Genomic DNA, 21,593 nt, shown 5'->3' with positions numbered 1-21,593 from the left:
TATTTCTCTCTCTCTCTCTCTCTCTCTCTCTCTCTCTCTCTCTCTCTCTCTCTCTCTCTCTCTCTCTCTCTCTCTCCCTGTTTAGACAGAAGAAGGAAGGGGAGAAGAGAGAGAGAAACATATATATACATTTGCTTTCATGCCTACAGTAATCCTTTGAATTTTCACTTCCAGTTTTAAAAGTTTCACAACTGGAGGCTTATGGATAATTGCTTCAGTGATGCGTGTAGCTGAAAAGAATTTAATTTTGGATTTAATGGTAATAGAAACTCAACACTTGCAGTGAAATAACAAATCTGAAGCTTCAACTGGAGAGGAACTACACATACAGTAGTGAATGACTGGCATGTGAAATCCAATGTTTCTCATCCTCTTAGCACAGATTTTCTTCAGACAACTTTCTTGCATCCCCAGCAATCTTAGCAACAGACTTCCTTACAATGTGAGTGTGTGAAAGCATTATTATAAAATTGTACTGTAGGTTTTCTTTCTGTCATACTTTCACTACAAATTCATCTTCGTTTTCCCAACCTGAAGTTTGTCAACTATACTGTACTACAATTGCCCATCACCTCAAGCCACATACACAAATCTCTCAAAGTCCTTCAAGCAATTAAGCAATAACAACAACAATGATGTCTGATTACAGAATGAGAATCTCTCTTTTTGAAGAAAGAAATGTGTGTCAACTGTGTAAAATGGAAAGCAACATCTGGATTGCTTGCTGCTCTCTAGCATTGTCAGACAAGATTTTAAGCACAGGTATATGTTGAGGAGATCTCTAATTTCCAATGCCTGTTACTTTAAAAAATTAAAAGAAATAATTTTGATTAATCAAATTCAAAAAAAAGACCCAGGAGGAGCTCATCAATAATAGACAAAGAAAAGAACAACAAATGCAACATTGTCATTCCATACATTGCAGGAATATCCAAAATTCTCAGGAGGATTTTCAACCAACACTACATACATGCACACTTTCAACCCAAAAATACACTAAGGCAAAAACCTGTCCACCCCAAGGATAAAACACCCAGACACAAACTGAGCAATGTGATATATGCAGTACAAAGTAGTGAAATATATAGATGTCTGTGCATTGGAGAAACAAAATAATCACTTCACAAATGCTTGGCTCAACATAAAGGGAAAAAAACACTAGGACAAGATTCAGCAGTCCATCTGCATTTGAAAGACAAAGGTCACTCTTTTGAAGACAGCAAAGTCCACATTCTGGACAGAGGACTGCTGGTTTGAAAGAGAGGTCAAAGAGGCCATCTATTTTAAGACTGAATAGCCTTCTCTCAATAGAGGGAGAAGGATATGACACTACATATCTCCTGTTTATAACACAGTCCTTTCAGCAGTTCCAAGAAGGCTCCACACCCATTTGCACTCTTCAGATAAGACACAGATAAACCTCCAAGTGGCCTCAATGACTCTCAGAATTACTGCAAGCAACCAGATGACTGCTAGGAGTATAAATCCTTTTATCCTCCATCATACAGTTAGAATTGAAGAAGCTTCTTGGATGAAAAGTGAAACATCTTCAAGGAAAAACAAAGTCCAGTTGCCTTTTGAAAAAGCACCTTTGGAACAAACATGACTTAGACAACAGAATCTTCATAGACATCAGCCTGGAAGATTGTCATATTAAAGGGATGTCCCGGTGTTCAGCATTTGTTTAATATTTGATGCACTGCGATAGGAAGAAAGGAACACCAGCAGAAAAGGGGGTGGCTAAAAGGAGGAATGGTATATTGCAGGCCATGAAGGACTCACTGCTGGCAGATGCAGGAATGAGTAACACGTACTGGGGAGAAGCCATAAAAACAGCCAACTATTTAGTAAACTGGGTATGGAATGTTGCTATCAATGAAACTCCATATTACATGTTGTATGGGAAGAAACCTTCATTAGCTCGCCTAAGGACATTTGGCAGTTATGCCTGGGTGCATAGGACAGAAAAATGCCAGGAAACTTAGGTTTGTGGAATATGATCCAGGTTCCATCAAAATGCATTGAATATCAAATTTGATGAGTTTTGAAGCAATCAAGTACCAAGGTACCACTGTATTTGAAAAGATCTCCACTCTTCTTCAACAACATATTGTGTGTAATCCAACCTGAGATACCTATAATCTAGCACTGCATTATCAATAACTTTATATTTTCAAATTACAAATTACCAGGCTAAAATTAGCATATATTGGACATATTATGTGATGACCTAGTTCTCTGGAAAAGGGTTTAATGTTGGTAAATCTGGAAGGAAGGAGACACAGAAAGCCAGTAACAAGGTGGATGAATTCAGTTACAGTGGCAATGAGTGTACAACTGGAAACCCTGAAGGACAAAGTTAGGAGTATGTTATGGAGACTATCTAACTAATTGGTTGCTAGGAATTGAGACTAACTTGATAGCACAATCAACAAAGATATTTTTAAGTGCCTAGTTGCAAGAGAAAGAAATTCTGGCCAAATACCTGAGATAAGAAGACAGCTGAATTTGCACTTTTGCACCGATGCACAATTCCCATTTTATTTACCACTGTTATTTACCAGTGTTATTCCTTGCAGCAAATTATTACCTAATTATTTAAGTGAAAGTTAAGGAAACAGGCTGTCTTTTGTATTTTTCCATAAAAGCCAAAACAAACTCTAAAATGCTCGAATCAATTGTGTTTCCTTTTCTACTTTCCCAGCACATGACTATCTTGTCTGGCAATATAGTCTGTATCTGTTGGAGAAGATTAGTCCTAGTAAACTCCTGGGATGGCAGCCAGCATTAATGGAGCAAACCCTTGACTGGTTTCTTGTGCAGTTCTTGATATACATTTCAAGGGATGAAGCATTTCTTAGACCTTAATGAACTGGCCAAAATTGGATCAAAATGTTCAAAGTCTGAAACCTGTACACCACTATGTAATCCAATCTGAAAAGACAAAATTAAAAAGAAAACCAGGATTATGCTTGATATGTTTCAGAATAGGAAACAGAAGAGTATACATCTTTGTTCTGGGATGTATTTGCAGGTTATGTTTGTTTTTATTAAAAAGTAAGGATCTGTTTTTGTACTATTGGCCAATTTAGGGCAATGTTGTCTGCTCCATTTTCTAGTTAACCTTCAAAGAATCTTGAAAGTCTGATGCACAGTATGTGTTCAAATTCTTAAGACAGATTGTTCATGGAAACCTTACTATAAGCAGCATGGGATAAGCATCAGGTGATCAACAAAGCCACAGGAGAACCTGTCTAATGGGTTTAATGTGCTTTCAGAGACAAGCCACGCTTTATTTTTCAACTTGCTTTACAACAGACATGTCAAACACAAGGCCCGGAGGCTGGATGTGGCCCATGAAGTGGTTTCATGTGGCCCGCAAAGCCATCCTGGAAACAGTGAGGGAACGGCCCCCGCTGCCTTGGCCCTGGCCCAGGCCAGCCGAGAGCAATGTACATTTTTGTGGTGGTCATCTATGCTGAAACGCATTCAGTTTTAGCTCCACAAGGTCATCGAAAACAGTGAGGAGCTAGCCCCTGCTATGTCAGCCCTGCCCCATGGGTGCATGCGAAGGAGGTGTCACCCTTTGTGAAGAATGAAGAAATGCACATTGCCTGGAAGTGGCCAGCAAATGGCCCTCACCTACTTCACATATCCGGCTTGATGGGCTCCAGGGGAGAGGTTTTGGCAAGCAGGGGGTGATCTCTTCACAATGCCAAGAGGCTGAGCCGGGCAGCGCAAATCCAAAAACAAGTGCGATGCTGACCAGCCCCAGCCTGCCCAGTTTCAGCAGGCAGCAAGGTGCAAAACTGATGAGCTTCGCACCACTCAGCTCAACCTCTCACCACTGTGAGGAGAGCGCCCTACTGCCTGCCGAAACAAGGCAGCTGGAGGCTGGGTGGCATCGCACTTCTTTTTGGATTTGCACTGCCCCGTTCAGCCTCTTGGCTCTGTGAGGAAAGCAGCCCACTGCCTGCCGAAACTAGGCAGGCTGAGGGCTGGGCAGCCTCGTGCTTGTTTTTGGATTCATGCTGCCCGGCTCAGCCTCTTGGCACTGTGAGGAGAGTGCCCCACTGCCTGCCGAGACCAGGCAGGCTGGGGGCTGGGCAGCATTGCGCAGGTAATGTTGATTCTCACGCATCCCCTCCCCCAGAGCCCACCAAGCCAAATATGTGAAGTAGGTGATGGCCATGTGCTGGCCACTTCCAGGCGATGGTGTATTTCTTCATTCCTCATGAAGGGTGACACTTCCCCAGCTTGTTTTTTGCCTGTTTTTCTCCCTCCCTCATCTCAAATATTTTGAGGCCTTTGAACTATGGTGCTGGAGAAGACTCCTGTGAGTCCCCTGGACTGCAAGGTAATCAAACTGGTCAGTTCTAGAGGAGATCAACCCTGACTGCTCTTTAGAAGGCCAGATCCTGAAGTTGAAATTCAAGTACTTTGGCCACCTAATGAGAAGGAAGGACTCACTGGAGAAGAGCCTAATGCTGGGAAAGATTGAGGGCAATAGAAGAAGGGAACAACAGAGAATGTCATGGCTGGATGGAGTCACTGAAGCAGTAGGTGTGAGCTTAAATGGATTCCAAACAATGGTAGAGGACAGGGAGGCCTTGAGGAACATTGTCAATGGGGCGGCGATGGGTTGGACACGACTTTGCAACTAACAACAACAAATGCCTAATTTGTATTAAAAGTTGGGTACAAAAATTGCATATATGCTATTTATAGATGAGACACGAAACTATAGGGAAGCTATAGGGAAGAAACATCATGAGTAGGTTCACACACAGTCTATATGATAGGGCTTAGAACAGCCTATGGCCCCAATTTAGGGGCAAGTTTATCCCAGTTCCCATACATCAAATCACATTAAATCACATTAACCTTTATTAGGATCAAAGATCCAGCATAAGAAAGGTGGAATACAAAAAAACCATAAAAAATACAAAAAATCACATAAAAAGCTAAAAAATACAAACACAAAAATAGTTAAACAATCTAAAAGGAGAGATAAATAAATGAACATAAAACGTGGTAAATTGAATCAATTAATACAAATCATACAAGAAAAAACCTATAATAATGCTCTAGTGCTCGTTAAAACTGACTTGTGACACTGATCATTTTCTGACATATTTTAAAAGTTACAACACAGAACCCGGCAACACTGTATGTTGTAGCAGGGTTGGTATGAATGCATCAGGGAGATGTAGAATTGTCCTGTAAGCCCTGGATATATATGTAATAATGCTGAAATAAAGCTATTATGAACGCCTCTATGCATTGAAGAAGCCCATACTCTGTTTTTTTGTACATCCAGAGTACAGAACATTGTCTTCCTGGCTGGGGAATCTTCGCCTATCAGAGATCAAGGAGAGCTAAGGGGAAAAGCAAGACATTTCAAAGTTTGCTAAGTCAGCCATAAGGGAGGTAGAGTACCTGCTTTCTCCTCATACTTATAATCATGATTTATCACTTGTTGTTTGTATGTGCACTGAGAGCTTATGCACAGGAGACAAATTTCTTGTGTGTCCAATCACACATAGCCAATAAAGAATTCTGTTCTGCACTTACCACCTGCAAGATTAGCAAAAATGTTTAAAAACATGCCTAGTAACTATTGGAAGTGCAATCAAAAACCAGGCACCTACTACCATATTTGGTGGACATGCCCTAAAGCAAAAAAAAAAAATTGGACAAAAATACATATCTGGCTAGAAAAGATGTTAAGAAAACATGTAGATTTTAAACTAGAACTATTGTTGTTAGGTATATTATCAGGAAAATATGATAAGAAAATGTATATTTAATGTTGCATGTATTAACAGTAGCAAGAATTGTATTTGCTCAGTATTGGAAAAATGAAGAAACACCATCTGAAGAAGAGATAATCAAGAAAATACCAGACTGTACAAAAATGGATAGACTAACGTTGAATATTAAAGAAAAAGAAGACACGGAATAGTTTCAAATATGGGATGTATTTTATCAATGGCTGGAAAAACAAGGATTAGAAATTAGGAATTTAATGTGTATTATTATTAAAAGAATTCTGTTCTGTTCCTTTTATTGGGCCACTGACCTGAATGAAAAGAAAATAACAGAGGAAAATTTATGTTGTTCTAGGATGCAGGCAGAAAAAAGCAAGGTGCAGACAGACCAAATGAATCTCTTGCTGCTGGGGTTCTCAGAGTCTTCAGGAGGGTCAAACTCAGCTTATGGCTTGCGTGATCCCAAGCAACTCTGCTTACATTATGGTTAAGCCAAGCAGAGTTTGGGGCGAGGGAAGTCCAGATAAAGAGGCCAAGTACTTCGTTTGCGTGCGGCGAGCGCGCCGCTCCTGGGTCAAGCCGTTCTGCTTTGCCACGAGCCAGGCGGGAGGGGGGCCTCTCCGGCTGAGGCACCAGCGTCCCTTTGAGCGCCGCTCGTGGCAAGGGCTGGCGAATTCCGGGAAGCCTTTTCTCCCGGCTGCTCCAACCCAGCGCCTGAGACCGCGAGCCAAGGGCCGGCGCGCTCGGTTCCTCTCCCTTCCTGGGCCACAGGCGCTCGCTCGGGCGGCGGGCGGCGGCTCCACCCCTTTCGGGCTGATCAGGTATGGGAAAGTTATTCAAAGTTCAAATATAACCCAACGCCTGGCCAGCTGTTCGGCGCACAGCCTCCACTTGGAAAAGTCCTCCGGGCCAGACAGGAGCAGTAACCCGATTCCCCCAAGGCCCCCGGGCTCCGCCACTCCCCCTCTCGCGGCTCGGTCTCTAGCCAGGCGCGCCACACGCGAGAAGGCATGAGCGACGAAGCGGCGCCCAGACCTTGGGGGTGAGTCGACTAACCGGCCGGGGGTGGGGGAATGGGGATCGGTTGGGGTACCTCGGTAAGAAAGATGCGCCTGGACTGCCTTACTTCCCACGATTCTCCCCTGGCCCCCTTGCCCAATCCCTTCTGTCTCCGTCGGGCGAAGGGTTTCCACGGAGGAGACCCAACCTTCGTTCTAGCGACCTCTCGTAGCAAAGCTGCGGCGAAGGGCTGCCCAGGGTCTAGCGAGAGATGGGAAAGGCCCCACGCGAGTCCCTCCTCCGAAATTTGACGGGCCGTAGCGAGAAGTTCTTGGCGGGAGTAAAAGCGAGTAGGAATAAGGTCTCTGCGAAGAATTCTTAGAGGTAACCGGCCCAGACAATAAGAGGGCAGAAGCGCTGCGGGACACGGCCTCGCCTTACCCTGGTCCGCTCGCCCTTCCCTTCGGAGTCCTTCCTCTCCCCCTCCCGCTTCCCCCCCAATCAGCTCCCCAAAAACGCGCGAGCAGAGTACGGAACCCCTGTCCCGCGCAGCTGGGTTGTGTGCCGCTGCGCTTTTATTATACACGACTTTCTGATTAAACACGTGGAAATTATACACGACTTTCTGATAATCCTCGGTTCTTCTTCCTACCCAAGTGTTGTTGCAGAATGCACCTTGCGTTGTTGTTTAATCTAATTGTTCTTTAGTTTCTTTTAAAAAGGGGGAACTGTTTAAGAAAGACATTTGCTTGCATTTTTTGTGCCGTTGGCATCTAGTGTGTGTGTGTGTGTGTGTGTGTGTGTGTGTGAGTGTGTGTGTATGAGAGAGAGAGAGAGAGAGAGAGAGAGAGAGAGAGAGAGAGAGAGAGCTTGTGGAGGCTCGGTGAGCGTATTAACGGTATGAAACGTTATACCTGGAAGATTTGTAATTGCTAAATGTCAAGGGCAGTTCCCGTCCTTTTCACCTATGTATTTGGAAAGGATCCTAGAAAAACTCCTTTGCCAGCAGTTTGCGCTGCCTCGTAAATAGATCGCAGCGCCTCTGGACGCGGACCCCGTTAGAAGCTGCCTCCACGGCGCACTATAAATCTTCCCCAGCTCCGCTCCCCGGGGGAATGGCCCCGCGCGCTCCCTGGGCTTCCAGCGCTTTTCTGCCTCGAGACTGACGCTGCCGGTGCTGCCTTCCTCTTCGGTTTCTGCTGACCTGCCGAAATCCGGAGCATTTAGCGCCAAGATAAAAGGCCTGCAAAGATAATCTGGGGTGTCTTCCCTTCCTCCACCCCTCCATCCTGGCTCCCGACTCAAAAGGCCAGACTGGAAAGTAGGTCGCTCCGAACTTGGCAGGGGAAACGCGGCTCGGGTGCTTCTGTTTGGGGAAAGGGAGTCCAGGAGCGCACCCGGCATGGGATGGAAAGACATGGTGCAAAGTTCCTGTTAGATGGAGAAGTCGGCTTCCTTCCCTTTCAAAGCCCGCCAGATGCACAGAGGAGATCAGCCAGGAGCAAGGGGACTCTGGTTCAGCTGAAGGCCTTCATGAAGCAGTTAAAGAAAATGCCTGGTGTGCTGCTTCCCACTTGAGAGTGAGGCCGTCTAGCCAGGCTAGGAGATCAAGGAAGCTGAAGTCTAACTGCTCTGAAGAGCGCAGTTGGGGGAAGGCAGCCCTAAAATCTGGATGGTTGTTCATTCTGTGCTGATTCAAACCATGCAATATTGGCATCAAGCAATGGACAAGATAGTGAGTTGTTTTGCTTAAAGCCATCTTTTTGGGGGCATGTTACTCTTCTGAGGCAGTTTTAAGAACTCTAAACCGCACACAAAAATAATTTCAGCAAGAAAAAAATCTTGGAGTTGACATTTTCCCCAGCCACAGTTTTTTTTTTTTCTTAACTGTGTTTGCAGAGTATTTTGGTTTGATTTTTTTTTTCCCCTAGGAAGAAACCAGCAGCAATGGGCTTATATTTTATCCCTCTGAAGAGGATATTTAGAAAGGGGCACTTGCACTCAGGCCAGAAACAAATAGCCTGTTTAAGTATTCACAGTAATGGACCTATGTAGTGTAATCTATGATCCCATAAAGCTTCAGGCTGCCATATTTTATACAGGGTTGTAGTTTGTGAAATACCTTCACATTGCTAACAGCCCAGCGCAACTCATCATGCTTTCCCTAACATCATTTAAAACTCTAACCCAAGTCACCTTTTGTCAAAGTCACTTTGTTTGCTCTCTGCACCTTTGAATGGTTTTCTAAATCTACCCTTTCTGGCAATCCCTGCCATTAAATCAACCAACAAGATAGGAATATCACCAACCAACAAGAGGAATATCAACCAAGTCAAAACATTTGGTAATTAGTAATTGCCACAAACAATTATTATTACATCATTTAAAAAGATGGCACAATAGCACTTTGGATGTGCTGGGATGCTGGCTATTGAATATATCTGCACAATATTTGGACTAATTGGGACTGCAGCTTTGGATACTAACAAAAGATAGACAACGGGAATCAGTTGTTGGTTGTAGCTTAGTCTGATCAAGCAATTAGTTGTTTCACAAGTTTCTTGCTCATTCCAAGCATGTTTCTGCAAAAGTATTTTTGGAATTCGCAAATATCCAGTATTATTTGGAAATACTGATTCTTCACAAAACATGGCAACATTGAGCAGATACATACAAAATTTCCCTTTACTTCATTTCCAGACCAGGATAAATTATCATTTGCTAATTTCTTTTGTCTTTTGGGATGATGTTAATAGTCCAGGAATGCTGTACAAAGAGAAATTTGGAAACCTTCTTTGGTGTTTCTAACTACCCTGCTTTCACTTTATGGACCTTGTTTTATGCTCTTGTTTAAATAGAAGTATTTCTAGATTTTCTATTATCTAGTCCTAAACAAAAAACATTTCATGTTAAAACTCAAAGTATAGTTATTGGAAGCTCTTAAAGTGTATGAATCACATGCCCTGTAAACTTTTGAAAGCTTCGTTGAATTGTAGTATACTGATATTTAAAATATATGTCAGCTCCTGCTCACTTAGCAGTTCAAAAGCATGCAAGCGTAAATAGATAAATAGATACCATTTCAATGGGAAAGTAACAGCATCATATGCACCTCAGCATATAGGCATATTGGCCAATGATCATGGAAATGTCTTTGGGCAACACTGGCTCAGTCAGCTAAAAAACGGAGATGAACACCACCCCTTACTGTATATTTGGACATGACTGGACAGGGGAAACCTTTACCTTTATATGAGCAGAATCTTGATTCTATTCCATGGAAGCATTATGTAGAATAACCTTCCCCAATTTGTTATTTCTATATATACTGTCCTTGCTAATTCAGGCTACATGATTGTAGAATGATGGAAATACATTCAAGCTTGTTTGCACTGTAAGCCCATCTGGTCTTTGGTAGGAATAAGAAGCAAAATAGGATTCAGATAGAAGCAGATGATGGAACAATGCTTGTAGGAGTAAGCAGTGGGTGGACGAAGAGACAGTATGGAAAACTAAGCCAACATCAAAGCAGAAATGTAGGGTCAGAAGGAAAGAAATCATATTAGAAAAGAACAAAAGTCAGAAGTCATGCATTCTCCAGACGTCTTAATGAGCAGGCAGCCATATAGAATAATGCATATCTTACTCAGATTCTTGTAGTTAACCATGGAATAAGCCATGACAATATTTTTTTTTCCTGCTATATCCTCAGAGTGTTGGCTTTATCTTCTCAGCCCATGAATGAGACAAACTGCCATATTTTATCACTTTATTTGTCATTTACTCCCATTGTTCTAACATCATCCAAAGGCAGACTCGAGGTATAAAAAAAATCTAATAGGCTGTGATTATATTATATTAGGGAAAAATCAGTTGGTTGTCAGTAATTGGGAACAGAGGCAATGGACACTGCACATTTCCTGCTGGCTTCATTTTCTGCTGACTCAAGCAGATAAGACTTTAAGCAACAGGGAAGACTTGAAGCATCCAGACTGAACTTGCAGCACCTTGGATAGCTCTAGAGACAATTTACTGGAGCTCTTGAGAGGTAGGATAGCACTAAGTCTCAATCTTATTTTTTCATGGGATGTATCCCTAGTTTTCCTAATTCAGATAATTCTCACCCCAGTATCTAAGTACTTCTGCAAGTCAGACCTCCTCACCCCAACTATACAAAGAATGTTCAGTCATGTTGTGGTGTATGCAATATATTTTTAGATAATGTTATTTAGCAAGGCATCTTTTCTCACACATACCATTCCTGAATGGGTACTGGGTACAGAAGAAGATTAATTTCTCACTTTCATCTCTGTGCTTGGTTATTCTAGGTTCTAAGATTATTTATAAAAGCCCATCACTTGTTACTTCTGTGGCAATAACTTTAAACAGGAATTGGAGGTGGAGAGTATCGATAAAGCATGACAATATAGTATAGAGATGACTAGATGGGATCTCTCCCCCCCCCATTGTTTATTCCATACAGATGTGGGACTGTTATTGGCTAATTACAGATCTGTGATAGATTCTTACAAGCTGTTTCTGTCATTAGTTCTTTGCAAATGATAGCATGTTCATTAAAAGCATTTTTTAAGTGACAGGATAATCCTTATGCTGCTTTGTTTTCCTTTTCAGTAAGTGTGGCCGATGGTGTAATTGTGAGGCTGTCATGGCAGCATTTAAAGGCATCTGGACCAAGTCCTTCTGGAAGTCAGTGTCAGCAGAACTTTTGGCCATGCTCATTTTTGTCTTCCTCAGCCTTGGCTCTACTATCAACTGGGGTGGAAGTGAAAAACCCCTTCCTATGGACGTGGTCCTTATTTCTCTATGCTTTGGACTCAGCATTGCAACAATGGTCCAGTGCATTGGACCTATCAGTGGTGGCCATATTAACCCTGCAGTGACCATTGCAATGGTTTGCACTCGGAAGATCAGCCTTGCCAAGTCAGTCTTCTATATTGTAGCCCAATGCCTGGGTGCCATTGCAGGGGCAGGGATTCTCTATCTTGTCACTCCATCAAGTGTAATTGGGGGACTGGGAGTTACCCAGGTAGGTTGAAAGAATGGAGAATTACCCTTTCTAATGAAACACAATAAGAACCCAAACCTTGCAAACCTATTTCAGCATTTGCTGAAAGGGAAAAAGGCCTTTCTTCCTGAAAAATGGCTGAAGAGTCTCCCCATGCTTGAGAGAATGTGATTGATCCAAAGTCAGGCAATCAGTTTGCACAGCTAAAGGTGGACTTGAAACTGGGTTTTCCTCCACAGGCCTAGTCCATATCTTCACCAGGACATTTTCTTTCCACATCAAAGACACTGTGCAGTAGATACTTTGCCACAGTCTTGGGAGCAAACCACATCCACAGATATTAGATTGAGGAATCCAGAAAAAGGTTTTAATTGAGCTATTTATTGGGGAACAGTGCTCAGTTAATACATTCAGGGCAAAAATGACTTTTTCCCCCGAGGAAGCTTCAAGTAATTCTTGTTTTAATAAGTTTACAAAGCAACACTTTTGTAAAGTGTGGTCTCTCATTCAGATTACATTTATACTGGCTTCCACATTAATATACAAACAAACATTCTAAGTCTCATACACACATTCATGTTTTAGCATGGATCCTTGGACAAGATCTGGATAGCTTAAATTCACTTCAGCATCTTTTTATTGTTACAGATGATAATGATGATGTAGATGCCTAGGGCAAAAAATGAATAGAGGTTGTTTAAATTATATTAAATCTAATGAAAGTATTTTGAGAAACTGCTTTAAAATTTGAAGAGTGGTTTCTCAAGTGGTTCCTGTGATTATTTTTTAATTCAGAAGTGACCTTTTGATAAAACTGCAGGCTCACATGGAATGTATTGCTTTGAACGGATTTAGAATGCCTTTAAGAAAAATGTTAATAAGAAATTTTGATAGGCAGGGTACCCTGTGCCTCATAAATCCATTCTTTACTGTAAACTAACTGCTAAATATTTTGCAACAGTTATATGCAAGTATCAGGTCCTAGTAAACTATGGGGGGGGGCATATGCAGTTTAACTTAAAGCAAGGAACTGTTTTTATTCTAATAGATTTGATGTACCTTATTTGCGACTTTTATTCTGTAGTTAGGAATTGTTCCTTAGTAGATATTTCTAACTAAAAGAAGAATTCATATAATCATAACATTCAGGCATGAAATATTTTAAGAGAAAAGCATAGATATATTAAAACAAAAGAACTGTATATTTTAGATAACTTTTTAAAACCAGACTTTGCTTTTGGTTCTAGCTTTGTTCTCTTCTATCAATTAGCCTCACTGCAGGACATGAAACTGCACTTACATGCTGTCAATTTCTATTTGAAACTGAAATTATTTGAGTAAGAGCTAATTAATGGATTCATAGCAGAAAACTAAATCATGGATCTGCTGAAGAAAAAATAGAAAAATAGCTGTATTCTTAAGACTCTTTGTGTGAAATTCCCATCAAAAACCAAGAGTTTGGAAGGGGGCTGTTTTGTATTTTATACACATACACATATAAATAAGGCCCCTAGCTGATGTTGAGTGTAAGGCTGTTTGTGAGTGTGCATACCACACAAACCTATGGTCATCATGATTTGGGGGAATAAATCACATTGGCTTAATTTACTGCTGTCAACTATATATCATAATATATAAGCCATATTAGGTGTACCTACATTACAATCATCTTATGATTTAATGCATTGCTGTTTCATGAAAGGACACAAAATACACAACTCTGTATTCCAACAATCCAATGGCTAAGAAGCCATTAACAGGAGCCTTTCAGAGCTTTCTGTCAAGGAAGCCCAGATTACCCAAGAGGCTGTTACTTAAAAGGCTTTTAACAGTGTATTATTTTCTTGCCTTATTCTATTTTCTTTCTTTCCAAAACACTTATTTACTTTGAAACTGTTTTAATTAGCGGGTTGGTAATTACAATTTCACACTTTATTTATGCTGCCTGGCTGTCTGTGTGTTTCTTCTTCCAGATACATGCAGAACTTTCCAGTGGACATGGGCTCTTGGTGGAGGTGATAATTACCTTCCAGCTGGTTTTTACTATTTTTGCCAGCTGTGATTCTAAACGAAATGATGTCACCGGCTCTGTGGCAGTGGCAATTGGACTATCGGTTGCAATAGGACATTTCTTTGCTGTAAGTTGCCAGCTTCTTTTATTTGCTTTTTCAGCTAGGTACTTGTAAATAATATAGAGTAGCAGTGTTTTAAGTAGCTTATTAGCTTATTATTCTGAAACCCGTACATGGTCAGAGGCTTAACTTTCAGTTAATTTTATTTAAAATATTTATGTGAAACTAAGTTTATTTGGAATCATTTGAGTCAAATTAATATTAAAATGTATAACATTCTTATAATATATGTCTCTTTCACTCTTTGGGGGGGTGTATAAATATACAAACAATATGTAGGGGACTGGAAGATAAAACATATAAAGAACAGTTGCTGGAATTGGGTATGTCTAGTTTAATGAAGAGAAGGACAAGGGAGGACATGATAGCAGTGTTCCAATATCTCAGGGGCTGCCACAAAAAAGAGGGAGTCAAGCTATTCTCCAAAGCACCTGAAGGCAGGACAAGAAGCAACGGATGGAAACTAATCAAGGAGAGAAGCAACCCCTAGAACTAAGGAGAAATTTCCTGACAGTTAGAACAATTAACCAGTGGAACAACCTACCTCCAGAAGCGGTGAATGCTCCAACCCCGGAAATTTTAAGAAGAGACTGGACAACCATTTGTCTGAAATAGTATAGGCTTTTCTGCCTAAACAGGGGTTTGGACTAGAAGACCTTCAAAATCCCTTCTAACTCTGTCATTCTATTCTATTCTATTCTATTCTATTCTATTCTATTCTATTCTATTCTATTCTATTCTATTCTATTCTAAAATGGCAAAACACATCTACTAGTGTGTAAATATTTAATTTATCTTATTTTATATTAATACTTTTAGTTAGCTTAGTTTGTATGTGACTAGAAATAATGCTGGTCCAAGTAAATACACGATTTTTTTTATTATTTTATATATCCTATATGCCACTCAACTCCCAATGACTCTTGGCAGCTCACTGTAATTATAATAATGTCAATCAAAGGTGAAAGATGGCAAGCACAACAGAACAGATGGAATGTGGCAAAGTCTTCAACACTTTTTCCAATAACAGAATGTGGGAAATCCAAGTCTTGGGGAAAACCTCTTTCCAGATGCAGCATTGCACATAGAAGGCATTGCACTTCTGAGAACTCAACAGATGACATTGTTTAATTGAAGGATCCTGGAGCACCCTAATCCTCCCAGATTGAAGAGATTGGGCAGATGCTATGGGGAACAGGCAGTCCCTCAAGTGACTAGTATACTATGACATATAAGGATATATTCTGTGTGTGTGTGTGTGTGTGTGTGTGCGCGCACATATGCTGGAATTTATTTCTAATATTTATTTATAGTGTTTGCATGATGGACTGTGGCCCCCGTGCTATTTTATCAGGATGTTTAATACATATAACAGTAACACAGTCACTTTTAACAGTGTAATGTATGAATCTATTATCATTTAATGTCCCAATATCCATATATGTTATTGTTTCTTTATGGTTTTAAAATGTTTTAGTCTTTTAAGTGTAATATATTTTTTAAACTATAAATTGCCAAGCGTCATTAACTGAAATGGGCAGCTATAGAAATTGAATGAATCAAAAGGAAGGAAGGAAGGAAGGAAGGAAGGAAGGAAGGAAGGAAGGAAGGAAGGAAGGAAGGAAGGAAGGAAAACAGATCTAAAGCTGGAAAGAAAGCACAGCTCTTGGAAATGATCTAACTGCCTTTTTCTAAGCCCCTGCAAAAATGTACATAGTGTCAAAGATACCCTATCATCAAAATCCGCACTTATAAAATGCAGAAAAAAAATTAGAAAATGTGTTGCCAGTCAAATGGGAAGGGCTCAAAGGGCATGATCGGACATGAGTTCAGAGGTCAAGTGAATTATGTAAAAAACTCACCCTTATGGTAAGAAGCAAGTGAAACTTGCTCCAATGGGAAAAGGCCAGCAATGCCATCAGCAAGTTTCCTTTCCAAGCAGGTGAAAATCACCCCTGGTAACCTTTTTCATCCACAGATATGCCCCCAAGGAATGAAATGCATAAGAGCCCTAGAATTGGCATCCATCATTTCTGTGCCACTGGAAAAGGATGATGCTATAAGAATTTTAACTTCATGTTTGATAATAGTTAATAATACTCTTCCTCTCCAAATATTTATATATTTGCATGTGTATACTTACTGCAGATCAATTACACAGGGGCCAGCATGAACCCTGCTCGGTCATTTGGGCCTGCAGTTATTATGGGTAACTGGAAAGATCATTGGGTAAGTTATTATACTTTAGTATTCCTTATTTTTTCAGACCACTTAATATCTATAATTGTTATTTTGCTTGGTTATTTTATAAAAAATAAATAAATTATAAAGTGGCTTTTGTGTAAAAAGGCACAACCAGGTTTTTTTATTTGCTAAATCAAGATTACTTTGTGGGTACTTTACCTGTGGGGAAGGAATCAAAAAAATCAAGATTGAAGCTTCACTGCTTGTTTACATTCTCCATGCATGGGACATACTAAAAAGGAGGGTTAAATTCCATAGTTGCAGTTGTCAACTTGACTTTTTTGAGCCCCCCCCCCTTTGCAGGTCTCCTTCTTATATTTGTTGTTTTCCATCATGAATCATAGCTTTCATAAAAAAGAAAACAGATTATGATCCAAATCAAAATTCAGAATTGTCAGTCATTCTTCATCCAATACATTTTCTTTGAGGAAAGGAACAACATAACATTGTGGAACAACACTACAAGAACATCTAAAAAATGTAGATTAGTTTGGTTGGGTCTGAATATTTGCGCAATGCAGAATGTATAGAAAAGGTATCTACTGCTAAACAATAAAAGTTGCTGGCTTTTATATTTACTTGTGGAAGTGTGGGAAGGTGTAACCAATCACATTATTGCAAGTCATTTGCCAAAGGAACTTTACTATCTGCCCTTTTGTTTATTAGTCAGTTCTTAATTTCTCTGTATCAAATTTTGTCTCCTTCTGATTCTGTACAGGTGTATTGGTTGGGACCAATTATAGGAGCTGTCCTGGCGGGTGCCCTTTATCACTATGTCTATTGCCCTGATGATGAGCACAAGTTCAAGGAAACTTTTACTAAGACAACTCAGCAACCCAAAGGAAAATACCTTGAAGTAGAAGACCCCAAGAGCCAGAGGGAAACAGATGATCTACTCCAGAAACCTGGAATGGTCCACTTCATTGATCTGGAAAGGGGTGATGATAAGAAAGGAAGAGATCCTACCAATGAAGTGCTATCATCTGTATGACTAGCAAGAAGCACTGAAAGCAAAGATCAGCCTGCTAGTATATTCACAGATAGTTTTCCACCTATAAAAGAGACAGACCTATTGTGAGTTCTTCACTTGAGATAACTTCAAATGTTGGGCAATATCATCAATGAATTAGCTGTTTAATCAGATCATATGTGAGAGGATAGTGTATATATATAAAACTAACAAGAACTAATATTTAGAATAAAGAGAGAAGACAAAAGTGCAAAAAATAACAAACAGGAAAAAGTAATAAAAATAAATGACTTTCAATTTTCTTTTACAGCAATTATAAGTATACATTTAAATTAACCTCTTATTCTATGGTTACAACTTTGCTTACATTTTTTCTATAATCTGTATTTTTTCTAATCATTAAACCATAATTTCATATTTATTCATTTTCATAATGCCACACAAAAACTTAAAAAGGGATTTCAAATCAGCATTGACCTTAGATAATGCTTTATCTCTAATTAAAGTTGTCAATTTAGCAATCTCAGCAAGTTCCATCATTTTCACCATCTATTTCTCAACTTGTTAGTAAAGTTAAATCTTGCCACCTTTCTGCACATAATAATCTCATTGTAACTGTCATATATAGAAACAAAGTTCCATGATTTTTCACATCAATGTTTCAATTCCCTTTAATTCATCTTCTAAAACCAATACCAGGTTATCTGCAGAAGCTCTTAGTTTTAAATCTGTTTTTCACATTTACATCTTTAATCCTTTAATCTTATATCTCTATTCAATATTTTCCAAACTAAAATAATAAATAAATAGAATAAATAAACAGAAGAGGAGATAATGGGAAACCCTGTCTTATTCTTTTTCATATCTCACATGGTTTAGTTAAATCTCCATTTACAATTATTTATGCAGTCTATGGAGTATAAATTAATTTTATCCTTTTTATGAAAGTCTCTCCAAAATTTATATTTTCCAAAATTTAATAAAATAGTTCAATTCTAATTTCTCCTGGGGAATCTTATGCCTTCTGTACCAAATAGAATAATACTGATGAATTTTTTTTGTATATTATCCATTAATACAGTGAAATTTCCATATTGTTTTCTTTTTCTTTTCTTAATTTATATGCAAAATGTTTCCTTGATTTATTTGCAAATACCTTTTTTTTGCTTTGCATAATTCATTTTTATATCCATTTCTTTTATTGTAAACTTTAACAGCTGTTATTGTAAAATTTTAATTTGATGAGAAATATTTATCTGCTTTGGAGATTTAATTGTTCTTTAATCTCATCAAGATAGTCTATATTTCTCTTAGTTCGTTTTTTAAGTTGGGTGTTGTATTGTATGGTCTCATAAAAACTTTACTTGAATTCCACACCATTCTTAAATCCATGCCCATATTTAAATTATGTTCAAAGATTCTGTTAATTTCTTTTTATAATCCATCATTGGTTTTATAACAATATTTCATTTAATCTCCATTTAAAAGTAGTAGCTTTACCTCTATAAACCTAACTCATGAGATTATGATCAGAAACAGGTTTTGGCAAGATCTCTACTTTAGAAATCTTAGTAGCTAGGTTCTATAAAAACCAAAATGTATCTATTATTGAAACAAATCTTTGTTTTTCTGAAGAATTATATTCTTTAGAGCACTGGTGTCAAATCACCGCATCATGACGTGTTGCAACTTATTGCCCATAGAAACAAGAAACTATTAGATTGTTCTTCTGATTCTTAATTGGCTGCTGTCAGTTCTGATGAGTATTTTCATTGTAAAGTCTATGTCAAACTCAGTGGTATGGGGGACATGAAAAAGCTCTATCAGAGCATTTGTCTGTCCCTTCCAAACCAATAAAACATTAATTGTTTCCTGTCTTCTCTCCACCAACGGTCTTCCTCATTAATAATCTTGCAATTGAAATTATTTTACATCCCAAATAATGCTAAAAATATATATACCAATTTATAATGTCCTTCCGTGCAAAAGATCTCACAAAGTTTAGCTGCTCATCATAAAACTAATAAAATGTGTAAGGATCAGAAAAAAGGTGGAAACTGATCTGCTTTCAGTGCACTTATTCAAACAAATAAAGCATTACTGTGCCAATTTTATATAAATGAAATGTTTAATCTCATCCATTTTGCATACACTGTAATTTTTAAAAAGTAATTATAATAAAGAGGTTTATTTATTAATTCTTTAAAATATTACCGGAATATTTTTTGGTAACTGATATTTTGCATTCAAGTGACTAACAAAGACCTACTTCTAAATATATTGCCTGTTTGAAAACATACACTGGAAGGAAAAATTATTCAGAAAAACACAGAGTGTTACTTTGGACAGTCACTGGTACTTATGGCTTAAATTGCTCACCCCCAACATGTACATATTGCAAAAACACCATCAGCAAAGTTAGTGTGGTTTTCCCACAGGAGTAAAATCAATGTAATTAAGCGGCCTCTGAAGTCTTTCCATGTATCAATTTAGAGAAGGCCAGAGAAAGATGGCAAGCCGTGTCCCTCCCTCTGGTGTTGCATACATGATTCATACAAAAATGGAGGGCCTTGATTATATGTCATAAAGCTTGCAAAAACGCCAACAAAAAGTTGTTTAAAGCAGAGGTCCCCAACCTTTTGGGCACCAGGGACTGGTTACATGGAGAGAGGTTTTTCCGCAGACCAGAGGGGGTATGGTTTTGTGTGCTGCCTGTATCCTACAGATGGGACTTTCCTTGTTTGTGCGGACCAGTTACTGGCATGCCACGGCCCAGTACCAGTCCACAGACCAGGGGTTGAGGACCCCTGGTTTAAAGCATAACAAATACCAAGTCTCAATATCTTTCAAAGCCATACAAATCGGAAAAAATCACACAGCCTTTTATTGATATGAAAAGGATGAATTTATTGAGCCTCAAAAATTACAATCTAATACAGTTGCATGAGATACTTCTGAATTGTTTTTCAAAGTAATAATTATTTTATTAAACATTAAAGCTTCACTTTTCATATTACAACTATATATTTGACTTGAGATTTTTTTCTTTAAATGTATTTTTTTAATGTTTTATCACATATTTATACCATACATTTTGTTCTTATAAATTATGATAGAATTAAATCAAAGGATTTTGTTTCAAGCACTTTCTAATAAAAAAAAAATTACAGCAAATCTCTACAGTTTCATTTGGTATACTAAAGCTGACCAGAAGGGAAGGTCAGAAATTTTTCTGAAAGGAATATTTGTGTCAGCCATCCTTCCTGCTTTTTAATTTTCCTGGTTTTTGTCTGTTACCCAAAAACATTTTGTCTGCTAGAGGATTCCAAATCTGGGAAAGGGGAAAGTACTGCATGCTAGAAACATTTTTTTTAATGCATTCCTATTAATGCCAGCAGAAGGAAATGTAGCATGCTAATGCTGGGTTGATGTAATTTGGGGACATTAAGGAAAGAAGATCTGGAAAAAGAAGAAATTGAACCCTATAAATCTTGGGTGTGCAACATTTAACCCTTGGGCAAAAATTGTGTAGCCCATGGCTTCATTGCAAACTTAATGAAATATGGAGATCTCTGACCAGATAATTATGATAATAGCTATGTATTCCTTCCCTGGAGTCTAATGTCTTGTGAAGGAGGGGAGATGGTGGGGAGAGACAGAAGGATATCAGAAGGGAAAAAATGGAAATGTTACAGAGTTGGTAATTCCCCCACTTTTGTTTAAGTAAAGTTTGCTTCAAACATGTGGCAGCCAACCAAGTACCTGTGAAGGGAATTTACTGTACTTATTGAAATATAAAATATTGCCAATTTTTAAATAGATTCATGGCAAAGCCAGTATATTCCATTTAGGCATAAGACCTCTGCCATCACAAAGCTTTTACAGAAAGCCCTTGGAACTCTCTGTGGGGGTCTCTGTCTTCATTGGAAGAGCTGCATTTCAATCTAGTTCATAAGTCCCTTTAGCCTGATGTGCTGCTTACCAAACTAAAATAATTTGGGTAAGTGACTTTAGAAATGTAATCAGCAGAATTTTTATGTGTACTGTATATACATAACTGTCAGTGCTTTCCCAATTTAAGCTTGTTATCTACCAGATACCAGCATTTTTATTTAGTCTCTGACCTGGTTGAAGGGAGAACCAGTTTGGTGAAGGGGTTTAGGTGCTGGTCTGGAAACCAGGAACCAAGCCAGCTGGGTTCCAGCCACTCTATGTCTCATCCCAACCCACCTCACAGGGTTGCTGTTGTAGGAGAAACAGAAGGCAGGACAACTAGATATGATAGCTTGAGTTTTATATATATAAACAGCAGGATGATGATGATGATGATGATGATGATGATGATGATGATGATGATGATGATGATGATGCATATCAATTTCTTCATCAATGAAAGAATATTTGTAGCTCAGGGTTGAAATGAGGGGTTCTTGGTGATCTCTGAGCTTGCT

General features: G+C 39.0%; 1 protein-coding gene across 2 annotated transcripts; it reads left to right on the top strand.

Moving 5' to 3' along the window:
* The first annotated feature begins 5,990 nt into the window (after positions 1-5,990).
* Positions 5,991-20,168, top strand: AQP4 (aquaporin 4). 2 transcript variants are annotated; one of them, XM_039328593.1, is made up of 5 exons: positions 5,991-6,592; positions 11,403-11,817; positions 13,770-13,934; positions 16,077-16,157; positions 16,891-20,168. In XM_039328593.1, exons 1-5 carry the CDS (start codon positions 6,219-6,221, stop codon positions 17,161-17,163), a joined length of 1,308 nt encoding a protein of 435 aa, XP_039184527.1. In that variant the 5' UTR covers positions 5,991-6,218; the 3' UTR covers positions 17,164-20,168. The 2 variants fall into 2 exon arrangements, with proteins under 2 accessions (XP_039184527.1, XP_039184528.1); XM_039328594.1 differs by lacking the exon at positions 5,991-6,592 and adding an exon at positions 6,620-6,813.
* Positions 20,169-21,593: the final 1,425 nt, after the last annotated feature.

Source organism: Crotalus tigris, unplaced genomic scaffold (genome assembly GCF_016545835.1).
Source record: "Crotalus tigris isolate CLP2741 ecotype Arizona unplaced genomic scaffold, ASM1654583v1 scf7180000024382.2542628, whole genome shotgun sequence".
Classification (NCBI taxonomy): domain Eukaryota; kingdom Metazoa; phylum Chordata; class Lepidosauria; order Squamata; family Viperidae; genus Crotalus; species Crotalus tigris.
This window is presented reverse-complemented; position numbering and strand designations above follow the sequence as displayed.

Bases quoted from the DNA above. Each gene is read 5' to 3' on its own strand.
- AQP4 (XM_039328593.1), top strand. From the start codon at position 6,219: ATGGCTTGCGTGATCCCAAGCAACTCTGCTTACATTATGGTTAAGCCA. The intron at 6,593-11,402 runs GTATGGGAAAGT...TTTCCTTTTCAG, and splicing joins ACCCCTTTCGGGCTGATCAG to TAAGTGTGGCCGATGGTGTA. The intron at 11,818-13,769 runs GTAGGTTGAAAG...TTCTTCTTCCAG, and splicing joins GGGGACTGGGAGTTACCCAG to ATACATGCAGAACTTTCCAG.